The sequence below is a fragment of the Peromyscus leucopus genome, chromosome 4 (genome assembly GCF_004664715.2).
Source record: "Peromyscus leucopus breed LL Stock chromosome 4, UCI_PerLeu_2.1, whole genome shotgun sequence".
In the NCBI taxonomy this organism is placed as follows: Eukaryota; Metazoa; Chordata; class Mammalia; order Rodentia; family Cricetidae; genus Peromyscus; species Peromyscus leucopus.
Window position 1 is genome coordinate 90778262 of NC_051066.1, and position 27231 is coordinate 90805492.

General features: G+C 42.9%; 1 protein-coding gene across 12 annotated transcripts in view; it reads right to left on the reverse strand.

Moving 5' to 3' along the window:
- Meis2 (Meis homeobox 2) overlaps nt 1-27231 on the reverse strand; it is a 213360-nt gene that overhangs the window by 121974 nt on the left and 64155 nt on the right. For all 12 annotated transcript variants that reach the window (XM_028875781.2, XM_028875776.2, XM_028875775.2 and 9 more), the window contains one exon: nt 24927-25072. In XM_028875781.2, the coding sequence (XP_028731614.1) occupies nt 24927-25072 (146 nt within the window). The remainder of the gene's footprint in view (nt 1-24926; nt 25073-27231) is intronic.

Here is a 27231-nt window from a genome sequence, read left to right on the forward strand (position 1 = left end):
TATTTTTTAATGGACATATGAATGTTTAGAATAATACAGATCACCCTGATGGCCAAAGCCCTTTCAGCAAGCACTTCTGGGCTATCTGATGACAGTACACAATCTTTCACTGTTTGTTGTTTGAGCTAGAGTCTCACTGGACTGGAACTCATGATGTAGTCCAGGCTAGTCTCAAACTATGACAATCATCCTGCCCCAGCTCTCAAGAGCTGACTGGAGCACAACTCAGTGTCTGCCTTGTGGTGGGCTATCGCTTTCAGCAAAATCACAGGAAATGTGATACAAAGTTTTTGTTTTATAATTCTAAGAATCAAATCCAGTGCTTTGTACATGCTACGTAAGTGCTAAGCCACCGAGCTACAGTCCCAACCAGGATATAAGTTTGTCCACCAAACACACATTTCAACCTCTATGAACCCAATGCTCAGTCAAACGATAGTTGAGTTTTTTTTTTTTTTAATTTATGTGTATATGCCTGTGTGAGTTTGTGTGTATCACATGCATGGAGGTGCCCAAAAGAGACCAGAAGAGTGCTTCAGATCCCCTGGAACTGCTGTTGTTACAAATGGCTGTGAGCCTCCTGATATGGGTGCTGGGAACTGAACCTGGATCGGCTTCAGCAGCAAGCCCTCTGAACTGCCTGCCGTACCTGCTCTTCAGCCCCAATACCTCAGTTTCAAAGGACATGGAATTACTTAGACGGAAAACAGAAAGATTTGTTTCAGGGAAGGGGGGCATACGAGAACACATAGGACAAAATGTTGACTCTTATTCACTAAGACGCTAGGAATGGGGATGGGAAGAAGGCTTGGTCTTGAAAGATTTTATGGATTGTACTGAGTCCCTTTTTCTCAGAATGCATGAGGTATCTTGCCCCACAGCTCACCCAGAACACTCAGCATAAAGGCAAGAGAAGGTCCTGTTTCCAAGCAACAAAGACGAGCTCAGGAGAGGAGAAAAATCAAAATGACTTAAGAAGGAACTCAATGAGCTTGATGAATTCAGAGGTTCAGTGACGGAATAAACAACTCCAGTCACAGGCTAAACAAGGTAGAAAGGAGAATCCCCAAGGTGCAGAGGAGAGAACTTGAGGTCCTGGAGCTTGGGTGAGTTGTGTCTTCTGGCTGGCTCCCACTGACTTACTTAAGTAGAGTGAGTTGGTCCTGAGTCTGACAGACTCACCTTGGCCATAAAAACCTGCCATTGGGTGGAATCTACTTGCGACAGTAGACATGGCATTCCTGCAACTTAACAGCTGGGACCCACTTCCCTACCCACTGGAAGGCTCTATAAAGGCAAAGGCATTCACAGAAGGGGACTTCCACTCAGAGGTCAAAGTGCAAGTGAATTCCCAGAAGGCTTTGCGTGGCAGTGCTGAAGTGTCACCACTAACTGAACACCAGGAAGCCTGAGGGTGTCTGGGGGTCCGTTTTGTCACATTGCTTCAAAAGCAACTGTGATCTGCTTCAAAGAACCTTTTAAAACCACATTGCTTTGATATGCGTGTAGTGTAGACTCAGTTACAAGAGGCAGAAACCACAAGACCTTTATCTGTACTTGAAAGTCAGCAGGAAAGTGTAAGTATAGGTAATCTTCCAAATTGCCAGGCTAATTCTCCAACCTCGAGCAGCACTTCAAGCCCTAAGTGTAGACACAGTTCAATGTGTGTGCAAAAAGGGGAGAAGAAAAATAGTTATGTAGGGGAAAGGCATCATAACATCAAGATGATTTAGCTACGAATGAAAGATGAGTTCTCTTCCAAAAGACAGAAGACATGGGACAAAGCAGCCTTGGAATTCTGCCTTCTTTTGACAAGAAACATCCAAGAAGAAGAAATATAAATCTGCAGAGGTTGTTCTGGTATCTGATGGAGCCATCCCGACTACATTGCCATCTGAACTCAATTCTGGCAGTTTCGTCTTCAGACTTAAGAGATTTCTAGGTTGATGACAGGCCTCAAGCAGGTTTCTTAGACTACCCAATCAGAAGTTCTCTATAAAGTTTGGTAATATGAAACCAACTACAAGGAACAGGTTACTTCAATTATTGGCCCCAACTCTCACTAGGTAGCAATCAACAGTTCGGTAAATGCCAAAGAGGAACGGACCTCAGGGAGTATTTATTTCTCCCTTAGGCCACTGAGGTCTCTGGTCAGAGGTGTTTGCTAGCTTATCAGCATCCTCCATCTGAACTACAGGCTTGAACAGCCTGGGAAGAAAAGCAACTGCAGCTGTACCCAAATGTGCATTCTTTGAAGAGACTGCCTCCCAAATGTTTAATCTGAGACGTTCAGGGAAGCGGTCTTTTCCATAGTCACAATTTTGCTCACACTATGCAAAGCTCTTCTTCGTGTGATCTTGACTTCTGTACATTCCGAAGGCATAAGTACTGTCCACAGTTAGTGGACTGTTTTGCCATGTGGAGGGCAGTGTCAGCGTCCCAAGACCAAAAGAAAACCCACGTATCACAGGAACACGGAGATGAGGTAACGCACCGCCTAGAGGGCACCGCTTTCTGCTTTATGTAAATCAGAGCCTGTCACGGCATGCATGATTCAGTGCTCAGGGTGTACTCTCCTGTGACGAATGAGTCCCGCTTAATTTGGCAGTGATTATGCGGGTTGCTGGCCTTCTAAACCCCTTTGAACTTGTAATTGCTGCTGGTTTAAATAATGAACATTAAGGGGAGTTGGATTCATAAAACTGTGGATAACATTTTTTTCTTTATCCTCCTTTGTTTTGATGCAAGTGTGCATGTTACACACACACACACACACACACACACACACACACACACACACACAGATACACCACACACAGATCTACACAGTTTCTGAGGCTACGGATCACTGTATCATGCAGGTCTGTGGGTAGGACAGCAGTCTCGTCTAACGGTTGGCCTGGGAGGGCAGATTTAAGGTTGTGGAAGCATGGTGCAGGAGACAAGGGGGGGAGCATCTGGGAGCTGAAGATCAGGAAAGGCCTGGGTGCTGGAGGAAAGGAAGAGCAACGGAGCTCATGAATATTCATAGTTAGTCACATCTGTAGCAGCTTGTTTTCTACCTTTTTTTTTTTTTTTTTTTTTTTTTCGGGTGCAGTCTAACACAGAACACGGAGGCAACAGACAAAAGGAGACCAGCCAGGCTGCCCCCTCTCTGACGCCATGCCTACTCACGGCGCTGAACTTTCTTTCTCTGTACTTTACAAGGTCTCCGTACGGATGAACCGTTTTAATGTATGTAGCAGGAGACACTTTTCCTGTTCTAAAGAAAGGAAACCTCCTCATGCCCGTGTCCACGGAGAGGAAGAAATCACACACTTCGCACACAGTGACTCAGGCCCATGTCCTCCGTCTTTGCCTAAGGATGGGCAGCCATGCCGCTGCCCCCCTGCATTCTTGATTCAGAAAAGGATCCATTTTGAGGAGGCTAACACAGTCCTAGTAGAGGGACAGAAAGCCAAGTTAGCCCAGTCGGCTAGCTTTTTCCATCCCTAAATAACAAAGAACGAATGATCAGTTTAGCATCCTTGGGTCCAGGTTTCAAAGAGTGCTACTAAGATTTCTAGCTGCTCAACTCAATGGCAGCCTAGTCTGAATACAAAAAGCTGTCTGGTCTTTTTTTTTTTTTTTTTTTTCATTCCATTTTCTTCAATTCTTCTTGTTCTTTTTCTGACTTGCAGCTTCTTTTTCTTTCTCTTTAATTCTCCATTTCTCGCCACCACGTCCACCCCCATCCCTGTGTGAGTTGAATACCAAAGGTTGGAGCTGTTGGTAAGCTTACAAAAAAGCCACTCACTGGTATATCATTAAACCTGCGTCATAATGGGCAGACAGTGATTAATAGCAACTGTATCAAAGGTATCGACTCAGATACCACCCACATAAACATTCTTCTAGAAGCTCAAAGAGGGGTCAGTGAAGTAAGAACAAGAAAGGTTAGTAAGGACCCAAGGCTGAAGAGCTTCCTTGAGACTGGAGCTCCCTGGGATTGTGTCTGATAACACAGAAAGAGGCGCACACTCTCTTCTACATACACTACAGGAACTCTTGCCTTTAAGTCCCTTAGACTAAAAACAGCCACACATTAATTTAAAGTGAAGTCTGTGTACAACTTGGGAATCATTTTTATTGATGTAATGGTGTCCCCCAAAATAACTAGCAGATGGATTCCCACCCCCTCAATGAAACACTGAAACAAATTGCAAAATTGTCAAAATTTTATCATGAAGGCACACACTCTATAAAAAGGTTGATTTAAATGAATTGTAAATTTGCTTCATTGCACAATATTTTTCTAAAATTATAACCGGAAAGTATTCTCTGTTTAATTTTTTAGCATATCCTTTCACAAAACACATCTGTTGTGAAGTATTTCTAATTTGTGCTAACTGCTTTTTAACAAACACACAGTTGCCACTATGCTATCTAATTTTATTGGGGCAAAAATGTACCTCCCCTTCCCATCACTTCCTTCACAATAAGAATTGGTGACCCATGGCCAAGGAGGCAAACCAATGAAAACTGCCACCATTGTGTGAGCACCGCATGCAGGTGACGTAAAGCGGAGCGAAGATGGGGTGAAAACTGTAGACGGAGTCAAACCACACTCCAACAGGGCCAAGGAGGGAAAGAGGCCATAACTGGGGCGAACAAGACAGACCTGCAGAAATCCTGTCCGATTATGTCCAGTTGGGTGGGGGAAGATTGCTCAGTGGGTAAAGCGCTGTCCAAACAGACCACTAGTTTAAACACCCAAAGCCTACATAAAACGTCAGTGTCAGGGACACCCCTTTAATCTCAGCACTGAAGGTAGAAACAGGAGGATCCTGAGAAGTGCGCTGGCCATCCAGGGAACTCTAGGTTTAATAAAGTACTATGACCGCCAAAAAATAAGGAGAGAGGAATAGTATACCGCACTCAATGTCAACCAGACTCCACACATGTACACAAGGGCACGTGTACTCCTTCTACACACACACACACACACACACACACACACACACACACACACATACACACACGACAATGTCTAGTTGTTAGCAAGGTGATTTTTAGACTTTTTTTTTTTCTTTTCTGAGACAAGGTTTCCCAGTAGCCTTGTCTGTCCTCCAACTTGCTCTGTAAATTCGAACAGTTCCAGGCTGGCCTGGAACTCAGAGATCTGCCTGTCTCTGCCTCCTGAGTGCTGGGATTAAAGGCATGCAACACCAACGTCTGGCTGATTTTTAGACTTTTAAGAAAACACTGTGACTGTTATGTGACAAGGCAGGCCAATGACAGAGGGATGACAGCGTAACTCTTCAGCTCTGAGGGCGAACACAGAAACTGTTTGGTTTCGGTTTAAGTTCTTTTGAAAATCCAGTTAATTCTAGATCACCATCCCTTCCTTTGCTTTGTGGTTCTGTCTGTCAGGAGCAATGGGATTCCACAGTGTTTGGACCAGCAATAAGTCAATGACAGCAAGAATTTGGATAATTCTAAAATTTGTATGGAAATTAAACAGTATTTTCCTCCTTATGAAGCGATGCCCCACATTTCTTAGTGCAGGCATCGTGATAAAGGCTTTGCTGGAGCCTTGCTCCATCCCAGCATCCTGCCTTGCTCCATCCCAGCATCCTGCCTTGCTCCATCCTAGCACCCCTGCCTTGCTCCATCCCAACAACCTGAGCCTCAGGTTTCAGTACCTCTACTGGACACTGGAAGAAGCCAAAGTAGCTGAAACTTGCCTTCAATGAATCGGGTAACAAAGTCTTATCAAAGCTGTCAGTCATATACAGTCACTGTAGTTTCATTATATTTGGAGTAAAAATATCCATATACTCAAAATATCTTATGTGAAACTTTCCATGGAGCAGAAAACAATTACTGCATCTCACCTGCATCTAAATGGTCCAATAAATGGTCTTTAATGTCTTCACAGCATGGGGCTTTGGATATGTGCTGTAGAAGAGGAAGAAATGTGGCTATCGTACTAATAACTGGTGTCATCTCATTAATATTTCAGATCTCACATGTGATGCAGTTTCAATTTCATAAAGAAAAATCTAACCTAAATTTTTCCAACTAATTTTGTGGTAAACATAATCAAGAACACTATTCCTATTTCATTCACACGATCAAGATATGAGAATAAAAATTCCCCGTGTTCACAAACTTTTAAGATGGCTAGGAATTACTCCACGGTACATTAGATTTTTTGAGATGCTCTAAACCCGAGCAGGATTTTACTCATTCATTCATTTACCAGCAAATGATCTAGAATGTTCCTACATATGTGCCAGTACAACAGGAAGTTATGTTACTGAGATGGGAAAGATGGTCCGGGCTGATGCTGCCACTCACAAGAGAGAAGAGGGTCGCATAATGCATAGCCTCAAACCAACCTTGCTTCTCTTCTCAAAAACAGGTCAGGAGTGGAGAAGGCACCCTAGGGTGCTGCGTTTCCCCCCTCTCCTCATGGCTCAGTAGTCTCTTGGTATTGACTATTGCAAATGTCACCCTCAGGCCAGGCCAGGTTCTGAGGGTCTCTCTCACACTATATTACCTCGTGCTTGCAGTCAACAGGGCACTGCATAGACCACCCACAGCTCTAACTTATTTTGTGGGGTGAAGGGCAAAGGGGAAGCATAAAACTAAGCGTGGGGGACCAAGCCTGTACAAGTGCAAAGGCTATCTTACACACACCAAGACTGTGCAGTGTTCAAAACATTTTTTTTCCAAAGAAACATTTTGCTTATTACTGTCCTCCATCCTCACTGAACTTAACCAGACTGTATCCATGGAATGTAACTTGTATCATTAGATTAGGGGTGACAGTCCTGGGTTTATTTATTTATTTGGTTTTTCGAGACAGGGTTTCTCTGTGTAGCTTTGGTGCATGTCCTGGGTCTTGCTCTGTAGACCAGGCTGGACTCTAACTCACAGAGATCCGCCTGCCTCTGCCTCTCGAGTGCTGGGATTAAAGGCATGCGTCACCACCACCTGGCTTACAGGTGACAGTCTTAAATGAGTATTTGGGAGAACTGTTTTGTTTTTGAAGCAGTAGACCACTTAGTCAACTAAACTGCACAGCATTCAGGAACATAAAATTAACAACTCTATCACTGTAACTGTAAGTTTCTAAACTTAGAGCTTGAAAGAGAAACTGAAATACATAGTTAGTGTTGGAGGGCAAGGCACTGTGGACGGCTGGGAGAGCGTGGTGAGGACCAGACAGCTACTCATTGCCGAGGGCCAGGTCCCAAGTACAGGTCCCAGTCGTAGAGACTGCCAGGTCCCTTGCAACTGCTCCCAGTGTGGGTTTCAGACATAATCCAAACAGAAGTGACAAAATCCAAAACCACAGGAGCAAACACTGGCTTCCAAGTGCGGTGGGAACAGGGACATTTGTTTAAGTAACCACTGTTTTAAAATGCATACATAGTAACACCAAAATAAACAGCTTGGGATGCTGTTTATTTTAAGATACACAATAGTAACGTAAAGTGTGACACGCTTTAGATGGGAAGCGTGGGGGACATAATTTACCCTTGTGGAGAGCCATAGGAAGACTCGACTCCATGCCAGGACCGTCTACTTCCTGATGCGATAACAGTGAAGGTCACAACACGTTGCCTTTGTGTAGCACTGAGCAAACAAGCCACTGCAGGGCCCTGGCTCCGCCTGCTAGCGGCAAATTATGAATTGAGTCCTGCGGAGAGTAGGGTTCACCAAGTCGCCTCTACAAAGCGTGTATTAACCACAGATCCCAGGGAAGGGTCAAGGGTACATGACAGAGCCGGGGCGGGCCTCAGTCTCTCCCCTTGAAGGGGAGGGGTGTGGAGAGAGAGAGAAGAGATGAGAAAGGAGGTGGGGGGACTTGGAAAGTACACAAACTGGTTGAGTGCTAAAACATGTAAAGCTGAACTCGGAGGAAAACCCGCTAGATCAAACGAGGCTTTCACCTAACTCAAATAAGACAGGACCTTAGCACCCAGGGACCCTTGCCGCCTCTCCTTTGTGCTCCCTCAGTCCAGAATGCTTTAGGGGAAAACTCTCAGCTCTCTCTTGAGCTCTCGCCTCTCCCCCAACACCTTCTCCTCTCTCCCCTCCCTACACACACACACATACACACACACACACACACACACACACACACACACACACACACTCAGTTTTCTAGAGAGTTCCCTCACCTCCAGGTCATGCTAGCACAAGCCTGTGGCTCTTACCATGGCATGACTGGCTTTCTTGGCTCTGTTTTGTTTTTACCACATCCAAAGTCAGCCTCCTCCTTTGCCCTCACCCTCACTGGCAAGGCCATGGAAAACAAAGCCAAACAAAAGAAAAACAAGAGAACTTTGATCTCTTCCAAATGTAAGATTCCATGTCCTTGACTTGAAGCTAATGTCTGCCCTGAAATATGGCTTCTATGAAAGTTCTTAGCTATGGGACTGAACTGCCCCACACCCCTCACCCAAACTTCATGCACGGAAGCCCTGGCCAGAGTTTGGTCCTTAATTCAGAATCCTTCCACTTGGAATGTTTTGACTGTGATGGTGTGAAAGTGGAGCACAGCTCAATAAAACTGTGCTCTGAATTTTGAATTCTTCACTGGAGTATGCATAGGACACAGTCTGTCATTGCTGCTGCAGTGAGCCAAGCTCCCAGCCCTGGGACCTCGAGGGAAAGCAGCTAACACTCTGTAGTGTGATGCTAAGCCTTGATAGTCACAGGATGCATGGATGAGACTTATTTTTTACTCATAATATTTTAAACTTATGATGGGTTTATAGCAATAAATAAAATATAAATATTAAATATTAAATACGAAAAACATAAGATAAAACATGTTGGGATTCAGTCTCATACGTCAAAGGGGCATCTGTGCTTGGAATTAAAGCATCTACGATGTAATTAAGATTAAATGAGGCCATAATGGGGGGGGGCTTTAATCCAAGAGGATTGGTGACCTTAGAAGAGGAAGAGTGAGAACCGCCTCTTCCTTCTTCCTCTGTATCAGGCACAGAGAAAAGGACCTGCTAGTACAGCCAGGAGGCAGGAGATCCTGGATCCACAGGCCAGGAAAGAGCCGTCACCAGACACTTAGCACAACAGCACCATGGCCTTGGGACTTTCTTTCCTACTGAGTTGTGAGAAAATAACTTTGGAGGGGAAGGGTTGCTAGCTTGTTTTGACACTTCAAACATTAAAAAAAATTATGTGCATGTATACATGTATAGGTATGTGCACATGACTGTAGGTGCTTATAGAGGTCAAAGGCACCAGATCCCCTGGAGCTAGAGTTATGGAAGGGGGTGAGTCACCCTTCGTGGGTGCTGGGAATCAGAGCGAGTCCTCTTCCAGAACAGTACGCACTCTTAACCACTGAGCCATCTCTGCAGCCCAACATTTTCTTCACTGAGCCATCTAGTCTATGGCATTCTGTGATGTCAGCTGTGTTAAGATACTCTTCCACTGACGCCACGCCTGCTTCCTCCTTCATGGTCAAAGACAAGAAGCCAGGCCACTCTCTCTTCCTTTCCCTCTCCCATCCCTCATCACTTTCCTAGGGAAGAACAGTTTGTGCCTCTCCACCTGCTGCTTAGAGGAGACCTGGGGCCTCCAAGCCACATCCATTTGCCTTATGACATCTATACCTGTAAGAACCTTCTACTCCATGCTGTCTCTCGCCTCGCTTTTGAATCTTCCCATCTACATGACACAGACTTGTTAACACCTTTCTTCTCTTCATTTGCATGCCATCCATCCCTATAGCCCTTTGATTCAGTCAAGAGGAGATGCTGCCCTGCTGGGCCCACAAACCTGACAATACTTCCTCACTGCAGCCCCTTCTGCCTCTCAGCCTGAACCTGGACTTGTGGCTTCCCGGAATCCCAGGAAACTATCAGGCTTTACTTTGCCCATCCCTAGCTCTTCATTAAAATAATAAACATTGTCCTACATTACAAATATACACATCTTTATCTGAGATTGTATTGGCTGTGAACTCAATGATCACCTGCTTTAGCCTCCCGATATTTTTTTTTTTTTTCTTTTTGTGGAAATATTCTGATATAAAAAACAAAAAGTCACCAAGGTCATACTACTCAAAAATAATTGTTAATGTTTTCTGTGCCTATTTCTATATGTATTTTACAAGAGTGGAATTCAGTTTATATAGCATTTTACCAATTGTATTTCAGTTACTAATATATTGAGGTATCCTCATATCTCAAAAAATTTATATAATAAAATTTTTAATGATTGGACATTGGTCCGCCACAGTCTTGAATAGTCTCCTATAGTTAGTAATATAGGTAGTTTTCAATCTTTATTGCTATCAATAATATCTTTAGGCACAACTTTGCATAATGTTTGTGATTATTTCTTATTTGCTCATGAAAAACCCCTTAGGACCAAATTACTGCATCAAATAGAAAGAACATGTTTTACCTTAGTGGGGTTTTGTTTGGTTGGTTTTATGTTTTTAGACAGAGTCTCACTATGTAGTGGACTAGGCTGGTCTTGAACTCACAGTGAGCCGCCTGTCTCTGCCCGGGATCAAAGGTGTGCGCTACCACACACTGCATGCTTTAGTTTTTTAATCATAACAAATTGTATGACACAAAGACAGTGATCTTATTGTCCTTATCATGGTGGATATAACCTTCCACCCTGGAGAGCAATGGACATTATCATTTTTCTCTCTTTCTTAAGGTATAGGTGTTTTTGTAGCTGGGTCTGGCCTTGAACTTGGAATTCTTAAGTCTCAGCCTCCTGGCACAAGGATTGCAGGTACATGTCACCACACCCATTTTCATTCTTTCTTAATTTCATCGAATAAAAACTGATGCTGTGTTTTAAAGTGGCATGTGGTTACCAATGGTACTGAGCAGTTTTACAATGCCTGCTGCCTGTTCCGAGTGACAGTTCTGCTCATCTTTGAGTTCTCATCCGTTTCATTTTCTCCCTGTTGGTGTGCACAATGCCTCATTTATGTGAAACACTAATCCTTTGCCTGTCAAATGATGTTGCACATATTTTTTTTTTGCAAGTTTTAACATTTTCTTTTATTTTGTTTATGGTGTTTTCCTGACATTCAAAGACTCTTAATTTTAATTTAATTTAACCAATCACCATTTTTCTTTATAATCCCTTTGTTTTTATGCTCTGAAAGGATTTCACTAAACAAAGGAAAGAGAAGTAGTCCCTTCACTTCAAAGAACTCTTAAATATGGAACTTATTTTCATGGAGAATATTGATTTAAAAGATAGTTAAACCATTACCCCAAATCCATTTATTGAGTAATTCTTTTTTTCCACCCAGCAATTTAAAAGTGGTGCCTTTAAATTAATAAACTTCTCCACGTATTTGGGTTGGTCAGGAGATTTTTATGTTTCAGCTGCTCATCCTGTCTCTGGCATTGACCAATGGCACACTCTGTTAGATTACAACACATTTCAATGCAAGACCTCCCTCAACATTATTTGGACTTTCCTTAGTCATTTCATTATGCAGATGAACTACAGAGCTATTCTTCGGTCATAATTCCAGGAAAGATTACATCACTGGAATGCTGAATTACTGGCCTCTATTTCAAGATCTCTCTACCACCATCCTTCTCTTGCCTGTCCAAACAGTCTGGAGTTGTGCTGTGGTCTGCTTTTGCCTCTCTTCTGTGATCCCAAGTCTTGCCTCACCAAGGGTTTTTCAATTAAGTCCCTTCCAGCCAGGGGCCTCTGTTCCAAAGCCACACTTTCATCCCTTCCTAATTTACTCTGCGTCACACCCTCATCGTCTGCATCTTGTCACTGGAGATACCTGGATCTCTTCACATCTTCCCCATCTTTACAAAGTGTGTTTGTCACTACTGGGCCATTGCACCTGGGCTCCAACCTCCACCTACCTCCTCATGCTCCTTGGATTAGCCACTGTCCTTTCCTCCACCCCTGTACCTCTACTTCTGTCTCCGCCCCCCCCCATGCTCCTGACTCACCTGTGCTTAGAAACCTATCCACCCCCACACCCCGTCTTCTATTCTTCCTTTGTTCCCTCCCAACCCACCTGCTCACTCATCAGCCTGCAGAATTCAAAGGTAGACCATGACCCCAAAGTGCCACAGTGAAAGGCTTATTTTTAGTCTTCATTGTCCTTCATCTTTCTTCGGAATCTACTTCCCCTACTTTGAAACGTCTTCCCTCATCACATGACTTCATTATGCCTCCTTGGGTCTGATGTCTATTTCCTCCCACCCCTCCACATCATTTTCAAAAGCTTGCAGACCCTTTCCCTCTCTCACCCCACTCTCTTGCTGACCTTTATCTAATGCCATAGTTGCAAGTATTACTTCCACAAAGATCAACACCAGCTCTTCAATCATGTGTCTTCCATAGAAAGTCTCCTAGGAGATATGTGGCTAGTGTTTAAGGCCAAGGCCTCCACATGCCTTTTGTTGTTTGTTTTTAAGACAGGGGTTCTCTGTGTAGCTCTGGCTGTCCTGGAACGCACTCTGCAGACCAGGCTGGCCTCAAACTCAGAGATCCACCTCCCAAACACTGGGATTAGAGGCGTGCAGCACCTCCAGTGGGCCTCCACGTGCCTTTCAAAGCTGCTTTTGGTATCTCCATTCAAGTTCTGTGATTTTCGCCAATGTGGATTCCCTTTAAAGGGCTGTAACACTTGCAAACTTCTGAATGGCAAATCCAAAGAAGTCTGATTCAGCTTTCAGACTGAAATTATGTTCAAATCAATGAGGTGATTTTGCATATGGAATGAATTTTTTTTTTTTTTTTTTTTTTTTTTTTTTTTTTTTTTTTTTTTTTTTTTTTTTTTTTTTATCTTTCATAGTGTGGGGACATGAGAATCACTATTTCAGAAAGGCGGTTCAGCCAGGGTGAAAAGTAGCAGGGTGGTAGACCAGTTAACTCTGTCTGAATTGTTTACAAAAAGAGGCTCCAATCCCCTTAACTCTCTGTTGCAAAGCTGTAAGAATTTTGCCACCACTCATCTCTTTTTCTTAAAGATGAGCACATGCTTTCAAGTTTTACTTTAACTTATAATATCATTGGAACTGTGCCTTAATGTGAGTGGGGTAAAGCCTTTGACCCTTTCCTGTTCATTGTGTGTTCTCTGTAGATGTGAGTCCCATTCAAGACTCAGGTTAAAGGATGATATAATACTTGTCTTTGATGGGTATTTAAATTAAATTTTCATGAAGTTGAGACAAAGAGAACTGACTATTATGGCCAGATTATAGAAGGGCATGAATATCCAGATAATATCATTTTATATTTTATGACATTTTTGCCTTCTTTCAATCTGAACTATTTCTAATCTCAACTAACTTTCCAAACAGTGAAGTAAGGGCCAGATATGGTGGCACACACTTTTAATCCCACCATTTGGGATGCAGAAGCAGGCAGATTCTGTGAGTTTGAGGCCAGCCTGAAGTTGTACATAATGAGTTCTACAGAAAGAGGCATTGTCAAAAAAAAAAAAAAAAAAAAAAAAAAAAAAAAAAAAAAAAAAAAAAAAAAAAAAAAAAACCCCAAAAACAAAAAACAAAACAATAACAGCAAAAACTACCATTAACAAAATCAGAAACGACGAAATTGATGAGGTAAGACAGCATCACTCAGACAAATTACATTACTTGACTACGGTATTAAGAACAGCAAGGGGTGGAGCTAAGCAGTAGACTGGGTATAATAGTTTCTACTTATTACTAACTTTGCTGCCTCTGGTATACGGGTTTCTATACATCAAGGCTTTTATTGTGTCCTGAAATCTTTGCTTTTGTGAACACAAAAATTTAATAGTTGTTCTCACCCCCATGTCTAAAGGAAGAAAATTACTACTTTTAAATAAATTATAAACATTTCCATTATCTAAATTGCAAGAGAATCTGGCCAGAGATTCACCAGGATTGAAGATAGACCTTTTCATTTAACTGATTGTGTAAGCCATCCACACAAGCATGGGGTGTAGTGGGTGGCCGTTTGAGCCATGCCCTGAATCACCACCCCTAGTGAGGCAGCTGTAGCTGTTACACCTGCCTGTGACCTTGAGGTACCTGTCCCTGGGGAGTGGCCGCCAGGGACCCTTAAGACCTAGGATATACTTATGCGATTCTCTCTTGGTTACCTCATGGTTTGGATGCTGAGATCTTGGATCAAGCCGTTCGGTGTGGGACATAGCTTAGCTTTCCTGGACCCTATGATAAATCTCCCATGGCTGTGAGTTAACCCCCAAATAAATTCCTTTGATCATTAAGCTGATTCCGAGGGTTGCTAGCGATTTAATCACATTAATGGGGTATTTGAGGTAGCCATTAACCAAGGAGCTCGGGAAAAGCAGAGCATTGCATCACAGCATTCTTCTTCAAACACACACACACACACACACACACACACACACACACACACACACACACACCAAATTCTCAGACTGGCAACAAACACATTAAAAACCTATACCTTTCTATATAACCATATTTGATAATCACTTAAGCAGTGTGCAAAAGAACAAAAAGCTTCAGGATTAAGCCATAAGAGGGGCTTTTATCAACATGTCTCCCAGTCATCAGTGGGATTTTGCCACACAGGCCTTCACTTACGGCTTTGCAGAAACTTAATGCAAAAACTGAGCCTATAATTGACCAATAATGACCCCATATTCCCATGCTCTCAAACCACTTTTTTTTTTTAAAAAAAATTCACTGCAAGACAGGATTTAAAACAAGTAGATCAGTTCATGAGCTGCCTGCAGGTATCTTGAAACACTGAAATGGAACCTATAACTTTTCACCATGGGGGAAAAATAAGATTGCTTTTACAGAGAGTTCCAACCTGTCACCAACCTGCAGGGAATAATCTAGAATTCATCTCTTCTATTGATAACAGCTTTTTTCTTTTTACAAAGACTCCTATAGCACCCCCAGGATACTCTGGGTGTTTATTGTCTGCTCGTGATCACTACATGAATTCTGGGTCACCACTGGAATGCGGCCAATCATGCGACTATCCTTTTGCCAATTAATATGTATAAAATTGCTATGTATTTTTAAGCCAAAATGAATTCTTGGAATATTTTTGATGGTAGGGGATTGATACAAGAAGTAAAAGAATCTAAACAGTTATACTGTGAGAACTGAAGTATCGAAATGAAGAATAGCAAGAGCTGGTTTAAAGAATACAAGAGTGGACCTTCGCTATTGACTATGTTAGGTAAACCAGATCCAAATAAGCCTAGGGTGACGGCTGAAGGGGGCTGGTTACTGGCCCACATTAGTTTCCTATGGTGATGAGAATAACTAGATAATATCATCTCTTCATTACTCTTCACCTCAGATCTCACAGCTCTCATCTCTTGAGTTATAATTTTGTGCATTTGTGGACATTAAAGTCAGATTCAACAAATATCATGTAATCTGTTATAAGCGAGAAGTAAAACTATAGTTGAAGAAAAGTTATCTGTCATCCCATTGTGACTTGACAACTCATCTACTATTAAACAAAAACAACTGAAATTAGTTCTGGCAGATCTAGGTCTTGGCAGTTCAAAACATAAAGAACAAATGTAAAAGCATGAAAACGGAACCACAACTATATCTTAAGGGGATAATATACCTTTAAAGGGTGTCACTGGTTACTTTACTTATTGAAACAACTGCTGTCAACCAATTTAGACGGTGGGATGTGGCCCATAAATGCAATAGACAAATTCCATTCAACCAACCTAATGCTTCCTGCCTAAGCCACTGTTTCATCCCAAGAGCAGTGAGGCTGGGATCATCTTTACACTTCACAACCCTCTCCAAATCACAAAAACAGACCTCAGTGCAGGGGAGGCAGAATTTCCAGACGTCTCTGGAAGTCTGTACAGTCACACTCTCTAAAGGCAAAATTAGTCCTAAACAGTAAGGTCACTGACGACTGTCCTGCTGCTAAGCCAAGGGATGCTCAGTTTTCTCAGTCCCGTCACCTTGACCTTCCAGTTCTGAGAACTCCACTTCTGCCCAGACTACAATTGCACACTGTGGTCATGTGGAAGGAAATGGAATTTTTCGGTAGAATTTGAATGAATATTCAGGGTTCTCACTAAACAGCATGTAATGGCATTCTATTCTTGGAGTTTTTAAATAGCTGAATATTCAAATACGCACATGCCTTCTATTTTCCTTTACTCAAGGGTCCTCAATTCCCATCTCCTTGAATTCTTTAGCGTATTTTTAAACAATGATGCTTCAAGTGATATTTTATAAAACTGGGTGCTAAACTTTGAGGTACAATTATTTTAGTTTCCTTTTGATGGTAATTTAATAAGCATTTCATTTTTTAGTTTCCTCAATTACCTATTTTTGAAAAATAGACTATTTTTTTTTTAGATGTTTTAGAGTCACAGCAGAGGCAAGGACAAGCCTCGATTATTTCCCCCACTAACCCTGCCTCCATACATGCACATCCTCCTCCAGCACAGACTATCCCTTATCACCATCCTCCACCACACAGTACATTAGTCCCTGGCTGGTGAATCTCCTCGACAGCACCATCATCTGGGGCTCACGGTTTATGGCAGGGTCCACCTTTATTTTCTGTTGTGCTGAGGATCAAACCTTTGAGTAAAGAAAATGCTCAACCTCTGAGCTAAGAGAGAACCTTAGCCTCAGGATCACTGGATATTCTGTGTCTCAACACATGTATACAGGCATGTATGTATCCTGTGTGACCGAATCATGCATCACAGTGTCCCAAAATCCTTTATGTTCTGGCTGTTGTGAGTTACTAAAATTTTTTTTATGGCAGTTAATAACTCATAGATTGGACACTATCTTTCTTAGGTGAACTTTCTTTTAAAATGGTATCATCATCTATACTTAAAAATGTTTTGTTATTGCCAGGCATGGTAGATCACACCTTAAATTCTATTACTCTTGAGGCAGAAGCAGGCAGATCTCTGAGTTCCAAGCCAGCCTGGTCTATGGAACGAGTTCGAGGACAGCCAGGGCTATACACAGAAATCTTGTCTAAAAGAAAAAAAAAAAGCAACAACCAAAAAAAAAAATCTTGTCATGCCTTGAAATCATTTGTGAGGGAGACTACGTGTCTCATCACCTACCTAAGAAGCTGTTATAACCAGTACCATCCATGACCACACGAACAGAGGCAAGGTGGCTACATCCACAACAATACATGGGTTTCTCCATACAGAAGGCCTGATCACCCTATTCTAAACATCAAGTCAGGACAATTGAAAGGCTGAGTTGTCACAATATGCAATCGCCCCGTCAAGAGAAACCTAGCCAATTCAGCTGCAACCGCCTTCCTTCCAGAGGAGTTCCTAAGATAGAACACAACATTAAATTTTTGGCCTGTCTCTTTAATTTGAGAAATTGTAAAAACGACGACAGATGGCACACAGAATTGACTTGTGTCCTCTATTCTTTACTGAAGAAGGGAGTGCACAGAGACCTTGAGCGGCAGGCAGAAGCTACAGTATGTGGGTCGCTAATAGAATTATCTAGAGGCTCTCTAAACAGCTAGTACCAGAGCCTTCAGGCTTTCTTTTCCAGAAATTCTTTGAAACCAACCAACAGTGTTCCCGCTTGCCACTGCTGATCACACCCCTGACACTCGGTACCCTCCTGCCCCAATAAGGACATGATAGATGTGTCATTAGCTCTGAACCTCGGCAACCTCTGAAATTACTCCTCTTCCTACCCCCAGCCTCCCGCCCCCACCCCTCAAAATCATTATAAAATAGGAAGAACATTCAAGCTTACAGTTAATTGGAAACACTGCAAGAGAAGAGGAATGCTTAGGACAGCATGTCCACGGGAAAATAAATCACCCAGCACTGTTATTTAATGCATTGTGACATCATTTCCTGAAATTAAACAGAGATGACACCAATTCAGGCAATCTCCAGTATAAGGTTCCATTCAAATAACTCACAGATGTTTTTCTCCTGGCAAGAAAAGAAAAAAAACAATGCCGAGGCAAGGGCCAGCCTCACTTGCCTGCTGGTGAGGACCTCAGTCTCTACTGGTGCTTTTCAGCTGTGCATTCTGTATGCACCTCTGTCCGTGAATCTTTTGCCAGGGAGCTCCACTCACATTCAGTGCACATTTACCTCCCTGAACATGAGAAAGACTGTCTCATCTCCCTCTCTGTAAGCAAGGCCAACATTTCATATTTGGAATTAATTTGGCCACAGCTGTTAGTATTAAGTAGACCTGGTCTCAGAATCATGAAGTGGCTAATTTTCCAAGTAGAAATAACTAATGTCCATGGACTTTAGCTTCTATTAAGCACTCTAGGTTCTCAAAGAGATGTGCAGTGATAGAAACTGTCATGGCATCTTCGTGGATACAGGTGTACAAGAAGAACAAGGAGAGGCAATTTGGTAAAGAGGAACCTGGCAGGTAAGTAACCCTACTGAGGCTGTGAGGTGGCAAAGCAGTTAGAAACGAAAGCATGGAACCAGATCGAAACACCCAAATCCATGCAACGCACATGTGTGTACATCCTGACTACACTGTCTGGGCTGTACAGCAATGTTAATGGGTGCTATGGAGACCAGATACTCACTGGCTTCATCTTGAAAGTTAACAACAACAAAACCAGCAAAGAATTGAGAGTGGCTGCATAGCTTTCTCAAAATCATGGAGCTTAAACCCAAATCAAAGCACCTTACGTTGAATGGCTCCTTTAGAAAAAGCATACCCTGGGGAAGCTCAGAAAGTCTAGACTCAAACACCGAGAAAAGCCAGGCAAGCTCAGATCCTACACAATTAGGAAGAGAACCTCTTTTGCAAAATCAGACCCCACGGAGGCTTTCTGAATATTCCACCAAAGCTCTTCTCCCCTGCCCATGCCAGATGGACCATCAAATATTCTTGCTTTTCTTTTTTATTTATTTATTTTTCATACAGGGCTATCCTATATAGCCCAGGCCAGTCTTGAGCCTGGGATTTTTCTGACCTCTGTCTCCCAAGAGTTGAGATTGCAGGTGCATGCTTCCTTCCTGGCCCAGCAGCACCATGGTACGATGGCCCCCAGCTGGCACTAGTGTTCTCTCCCTCGGCCAGCGAGCATCCATGAAAGGCCATTAAATGCTGACACAGCTTTGAAAGGGTAGGGTGAGACATGTTCTCTTTTACTGGATGCATCTCGGTTTTATATATCAAAATCCAATCTCCTTATCTCACCCAGTGCCACGAAAGGTTATGGTAAGATTGGATGACCACTGGTCAAGAACTCTTGCATCCAATTAGATTCAAATAAGAATCATAACACACCCCCATCCCCACACACATACGCATATATATTTTGAGATAGGGTCTCTCTGTTGATGTTGCTCTGTAGCTCTGGCTGTAAAGGAACTCCCTCTATAGACCAGACCAGCCTTAAATTCACAGAGATCTGCCTACCTCAGATTCTTGAGTGCTGGGATTAAAGGCGAGCAGCACTGTGATTGGCTGCTACTTTATATTAAGTATCTTTCATAAGAATCAGGCACAAATTTGAGAGGTTTCACACATGCGTCTCATTTAATCCCTGTAGTAAGTATTAGGAGAGTCCAGAATTATCTCCACTCAACAGATATGGAAAATGAGACTTGGAGGTGATATTGAAGATAAAATATGTACTGTGTTGTGGATTTGGGGTCCTGTGCACTGAATTTAGACACATTATTTCCTCATTTGAGAAAGCCATCTACACAAGCCCCAAAATGAAGAGAACTAGTTAATAATTAACTAACAAGTTAACAACCAAATAACTGAAGTTTATCTCTCCATTTCCTTCCCTCCATCTTTTTCTGTCTGTCACATGTGTGTACATGTATGCCTGTGTGGTACATGTGTGCGTGGGGGGGGGTATAGTACAACAGGAAATTTCAGATGACTTTGTTTTCTATCAATAGGTCTCCATGAATCAACTGAAGGAAAAACACATTTCTCTAATGTAACCTGTAAGCAGATCCATCCATAACGAGGCTTCATTGTCTTGGTAGCTCAATATACATTAAAGCATATTTTCATCATCAAATCTAGACTTTTACCTAGTCCCATAAAAGAACTTGTAGTAGATAAGGAGCCACCAAGTCACAGACCACAGCCCCTTCTCCACACCCACAGACACAGAGAGGAGATGCAGCATTTGCCACAGACAGTGACGGAGCATCAAAACTTGCCAAGTCAAGGAGACTGCATAATATACCGTCGCTTGCTTCTGAGGTGGCACAGGTCTCTCTGAAGGAAGTGTCACACCTCTTAAGTGGGTGGGGGCTCTATTGCATTTTCCAATTCGAAGACCCTCAGTCAGAAACTGGCACGAGCAAGCCAAGACCTTGGGTGCGAGTACCTTCTCTTTCTCTCCCACGGTTGGTACAACTCAGGGAGATCTCCCCAGGTGACAAATGAAGGTGGTGGCAGGCTGGCTTGAGCAGTAAGGGCCTGCTGTATGGTTATAAACTGTCAGCCTAGAGGGCTGGAGAGATGGCTCAGCCCTTAAAGGCTAGGCTCACAACCAAAAATATAAACTGTCAGCCTAGAGATTATTTCTTGCCATTTCTTTTTAAAGTAACTTTGCAGTAGAATAAAAAGTTGTAATGGCAGGCTTGCTTTTATAATTTTATAATCTCCAAGTGTTAATAAAGAGAATACACTTTGCTGAGATAGTTCTATTGCTGTTGGCTTGTTTATTTGTTTTGGTCCTTGTTTACTTTCTGGCAAATGCAAGTGGATTTCCAACAGATTTTTTTTTCTTCTACCTTCTATACATTTTTTAGGTTGAATAAGCCTGACAGGGTCATGCATGATTGGAAGAGGATAATAGGTGTTCAACAGTTTTGCTAAACTGAATTTCTAAGAAGAAATGGATTTATTTCTGTATAAGAATTGCACATTCTAGAGGATGTTATTTTAAAGGACACCATGAAAACAGGTAGCTAGAAATTAGAGAGTAATTCTTTAACATCATATTAAACAAATTCAAAGAGCTTGGCTCTGAGCATGGAAACAGATTCATCAAACAGCTCAATTTTGAAAATTCCACGTTGGTTCTCATTTAAATATTTTCTCCAAAGTAATCAATTATCAACAAATTGATTATCATTTCCCCTAACTGTGGTTTACAGGATTCTAAGAGACTGTTTCAACTGTTACAATTGTACTGGAATTTGTTCTTCCTAGAAAATGGAAGGTTAATGATTTTTGTCATATTGAGACTAAGACTTCACAATTGCTACAGTTGGCCTTTGTTGAGTTGGGTTTTTTCCCTCCTCTCGGCCTTTTGAGGTATTCAGAATAGGTGACAATAGCTTGCAGTTGAGAACATATGTAGAGAGACCCCTGTGGCTTATTGGGGAAAGTTGCTTCATGCTGGTTGGGTGTTTGGAAAAAAAAATACACCCAGAGTTCTTTTATGTTCTGATAGTTAATGAATGCATGAATGTCAAAATGGGCCAATGGCCCATTCAGGGGGCAAAGCCTTTGCAGCCCCCTTCTATAAGAACACATCCTGAGATGCAAAATACATTTGCTTAACAAATTAAAATAATGAGATAATTCAATTAGCTTCTTTTTTAAGAAAGAAAGAAAAAAAGGGTACATCAGGGATTATTGTACTACAAGAACAGGTCACACCACACAAAAGGGGACAGGCCAGTTTGAAATAATGTTAAAGAGACTGATAAAGGAAGAATGTGCATTGAATCCCACACATGTAAAGAAATTTACATGAAATAATAATTTAAGCCACATCTATTTTCAGTGAGTTCCCGCCGACATCTCACTTTGAATGCTAAAATTCATTAAATGACAGAGAAATATACCAGGGCATCCCTATTTCCAAGGACTCCCTCATGCCTGTTAGTGCATGTAAGAAAAGAGGTCTAAATTAACATGTCGCTAGTTAGGGGGCTCTCTCTATTCTTGTTTTCTGAGCTCAGAATTACAGCTGAGTAAATCTTTCAGCTCATTAAAGATTGGAAAGTAAAAGTTTTACAAGACCATCCTCATCAAAGTTACTGGGCCTCTTCTCTGCAGTGGGGGTGAAGTGTGGATGGAGAGAGAAAACATTTTCAAAATGAAAGCCAGCGAGAATTTCTCTGAGATCCAAGGGGGGTGCAGAAAGGGCCTGGAGGGGAACAGAGAGAGAGAGATGGGAGACAAAGCCAGTGGGAGGAAGCCATGAAAAAGGGCAATTTGTGAAAGAAGCTCATGGAGAGGAGAAAAAGAAAGCCCTTGGTGACAAGTGAAAAGAGGAAGGAAATGGCAGGATGACTGTGGGCTGGGGACATTGCTCTGCCTAAAGGCCTTGGGCAGAGCGCAAATGGAGAGGTACAGACAACAGACCTTCGGATGCTGTGACATTGTCCTCTCATTTGAAAAATGGAGCAAAGAAAAATACAGGGAACTTAATGGGCAACACTGGCCATCAGACAGTCCAGAAGAGAAGGGAGCTTGGAAAGAAGTGCTCCTCATTCCCAGACTCAGGTTACATGAGTCTTTTGTTCTAAGTATTCAGTGAAATTGTTAGTGGTTCAGAGAATTCTGCACAAAGTCTTGTCTGTATTTAACTAGGTAAACATTCTCATGAGGCAAGGACGGTGAGTTTGTAACACAGTTGATGGACAAGTGCCAAGGAATCATAGGCAGGTGGCTGCAGTGGACGGTGGGAGATGAATCCATGACAGGTCAAGGCAGGATATCCAAGGAGAGCTCCTCATGATTCGCCATGAGGTTTGTCCAGAGATCCTCATGATTTGCCATGAGGTTTGTCCAGAGGTTGAGCAGGGACCCTTCCCTAGTCATAAAGGCTGGGGAAGCTGGTGGCTTTCCAAACAGGTAAGGAAGGCAGCCCTTGGCTTCTCCATAACCCCATCACCACCATCACCACCTTGACTTTGAGTATACCAATGGCAGACATTGTGAGGTCTCTACACAACTGCTGAAGATAAGACCTGTGCGAAGTCACCTTCACAAGAGGAAAGAACGTGGAGCTGGTGACTCAGACAGCTGAGTGTCACCGTCTAGATTCTGCTTCTCTGTCTGAGTTCAAAGTAGCCACACTCTCCAAGGTGTGAGCATTCTGGAACATTGGTTTTCACAGCAGAGGCTAAAAATGCACACACAAAGATGCTTGGTTGCAAAGCAACCATGGGCACATCTAATTTCAACCAAGAAAGGTATCATTGCAAGGGAATCCAGGGGGAGCAAACCAGCTAGCTGAGCTAGTCAGGATGAAGCAGCTTGCCTGTTGAGGAGGCCCCCGCCTTTCCTAGCATCTCCAGCTACTTAAACCACCAAACCTCAGGGTGAAAACAAGGAGGCCCTCCCCTCACACTCCCTCGACTTCCAAATTAAAAACATTTTACAGGTTAGCTAGTCTCCAGCTGAGGTGATGTAGCAAAGAACAGCTGTGAAGTAATTTTGATAATGATGAGAATAATAAGCACATGGCAAGGTTGAAGGCTTTGCCGTTGCAGCTTCAGTGCTCCTGAATAGATAAAAGTGATTAAATACTCCTGATTATCCCTGACCAATATGTAATGGATTTACAGCCCTTTCAATTAGTCAGTATTTGCTTAGGACTCATTATTTTGTCTTTGGTTAAGTAATCAGCCCAGAGACGCATGTTCCGTCTAATTCCTCTGAGCCATGTCAGTGTAGGGCCCTGACCTTTGAAATGGCCATAGCTGCGAGGCAAGAATAACCACTACCAAGACAGCCTCGTTGGTACCCCCAGCTGATCCGGGCACCACAGGCCAGATCGATTCACCTCAGTTTGGTACTAATGTCCTTACATCAAAATGTCCGATTGAGAAACGTGAATCCATCACCTCTCTCTCCCCACCACCACTCCGACCCCTTGCCCTCTGTCCCTCTGTGAGAAGAGCAGACCAACAACCACCATCATAAATAAGAGTGGAACCTTGTCCTGGACTCACAACACGGTGACTAATGTCATTCAGCATGACGACACACAAGCTGAATAACCAAGAAGACCTCCCGTTTTCAATGGGCGACGTAAGTGTAGATAGAACGGCCAAGAACAATACTAGGACAAGACACACCCTCGGAAAAGTTCCAAGCATTTCCAAGCAGATAGTAAAATATAAGCATGTATAGTTCCTCTGTAAAAAAATACGTTGTCACTTTTCGTCATGAGGGTCTTAAGAGTCAACAGTACATACTAACACATAAAACTGACTGCAGACATGGGGATATAAATTGTTACTTTGAGGCCATTGCACATATTAATCTTTTCCCAGAAGTGAAAAGGGTTAGCTTTTAAGATAATGGACTTGAACAGCTAAAACAGAATCTTTAATTTCAACCTGACAAACAAAGGCACTGGAATACCTACAGCCCTTCACCATTTGCCCCCCCCACACACACACACGCGCGCACACGCACACACGAATACACACCATCTTATCAGACCACCTCGGAGAGATGAGCGTGGACATGCATGTGGCATGATGCTGGTTGCGCTCACGGGGGAGACAGCACTGGTTAGCAGGAGAAGCAGGAGTGCTAACGGGTTCCTGAGCTCTTCACAGCTTTCTCCTTTGGTTGAAGCTGCATTGTCTGAAGTTGCTCACATCTTGTAGTGCAGTAAACATTTACATATACTATTGAGAGTCTCGGGCCATTTTGAACAAGGGCTACTGCTGACCTACGAGGACAAAACACTGCTCCTTTCTAGACGATGTTGCTTGGACGGCAATGGTTGACAAAATTGTGCCGGTTATATGAGTCACCACATTCCAAGGAACAGAAAGCAGGCAACCTTGTTTTAAAAAAATGAAACGGAAGGATAGAACTCGAACCCAAATGAAAACCAACCCTGTGTGAGAGACCATGTGACTTGCTCAAACTTAGCAAAATGAGAAATGAGCTTTTTGTTATTTTTAAATGTCTTTGATCTGAACTTACTGTGAGATGCTGGAAGAGCCACGCTCTCATGATGTTTGTCGCGACTTTGGGGAATATGCCTCTTTTCTTCTGGCGTTTTTTGTCCTTGTCTGGATCGTCATCGTCACCTGTGCCAGGTGAGGCGACACTGTTGTCTAAGCCATCACCTAAAAGGAAGAAATGAAGACCCATTAGAGCAAGCGTAGCGAGGGTACCAACAACAATGCCAGGCTAATGACGAGCTCAGCTAAGCTCACTAAAAGAAATCCATTAAGGGGGTATATTCCCTTTCATTAAAGTATAATTGGAGACACAAATATGTAAAAGACAAAATTAAGCCAGGCCTCTTCAAATGTTAATTCTGTGTGTCTCACTCCTCGCCCATATCATTAATTCAATTATAATTGTGTACTTGACACAGCGCAGTAGCTCTTTGTCAATTATGGAACCCAGTGTGGGCAAACCGCTACGAGAAAGCCCATTTGGTGGAGATGCATCCCCGTGCCCAGAGTGAGCACAGACTGCTGGGTAATCAAGTTCAATGTTCTGTAGTCTATATATTCTATGCTGCCTGCATAGGTGACAGTAGCCTGTGTCACTGTTGATTGCACATAACGCACTGCCTGTTCAGCCCCTCCCAGAACTGCCACCTCCTAAACTCGCACATTCGCACACTCCTCCTGTGACCCAGGAGCTCCACATTTGCATGACATGAAAACTTTTTAGCTCTCTGCACCGCTGATCATTATCGTGAGGGGGCAGACAAAAAGACACACATCAAGGTAGGGTGCTCACTTAATCAGAACTTCCTATCAACATCTTTCTCTTCTGTGCTTTTCTCTGGCATTAATTGTGCATTAGCAAAAATCATTTACTTTTAACAGTCAGAGTTATTTTTTCTTGCCCTCCGGCAAAAATGCCTTGAAAGCCTGCCTGGAGGGCATCTAAATTATGTATCTGAAAAACTCTTCTGGCAAGGCATTGCAGGACCCCTACTTTCTTAAAATTCATACGAGCACGTCTTCCTGTTTTTGGGAAGGCATCAATCAAGAGTAGCAATATATGCCATATCCCTACATTAATATTTGAACTAATAACTTTAAAAAAAGGAAAGAAACAAGATCCGACTTGTGGCATAATCAAATGCAAAATAAATGAAGAATATGGGGACAGCAGTGGGGCTTTATAGATGGCTGTGTTTTCCTTGCACATCATTAGCCTGGAGCCACACGAAAGAGGAAAACAGAGAAGTGGAGAGTTTATGCTCCCTGCTGGTGTTTAAGAAGCTGGGGTCCTGGAAGGACATCTGGGAATTGCGCTGAGATGGGTTTTTTTGTAATTTAAGAATAGACATTCATTAGCAGTAAATGCCATAAATCCCACGCTAAGTAAAAACCTTGTCCAAGAAAGCCTAAAACAATAAACTCTGTGCTCAATGTAGCCTGAGCTGGCCACTCTGTTGCTGCCCGAGGAATGCAGCAGATCCACCAGCAAATCCCCAGCCCCCTTCCCTCCTCCCAAATGGTGTTTCACCCAGATTTCCTGCCCACTGGGGCACTGGCCTTAGAACTTCTGGGTCTGCCCCGTGGCCTTTCTGGTACCTGTTCCTTTAGCTCTCTCGCCGAAAAAAAACCTCAACCTTCTTTGACCAGAGAAGCAGAAAAACCACAGCAAAGAGCTGGCAGATTAATTTTATTGACATTTCCATTTTCACTGCAATGCGATCCCCTCCATCACATGGAAGGGATGACCCTCACTATTTACAGACTGACAGGCCACTTCGTTACAGCCACCCTGCCCCAAGGCAAAGCAGCTCCCTTCCATCTGCCCAAACACTAGAGCATGACCCCAAAGTTGCTGTTCTCTTTTTCTTTGCCTTCTGTTATGATAAAAAAAAAAAAAAGACAGAGAAAGACACGTACACATTCGTGAACGCGTGCACACATATACACTCACACACATGCACGTGCTTACACCCCCCCACCACCCCCCACACAATCAGAAACAGAGACAGAGAGACAGGGGTGGGGACACAGAGAGAGAGAGAGACAGAGGAGAGACAGAGAGACAGAGCGAACCCAATAGCCAGAAAAGGTATATGTGCGCAGGGAAAGAAAAATCCTTTGGCTTTTGAATACTCAATATACAGAATCTAGTCTTTTATCTGATGACCTTCCCTGCACACACACACACACGTACATATATCTGGGGGTTGCACGTACACTCACATGCATACACACACACACACACACACACACACACACACACACGCCCAAGCCTGCATGGGGACGTGTGCACACACTTTCCACCGTGCCAAGGAACTGCT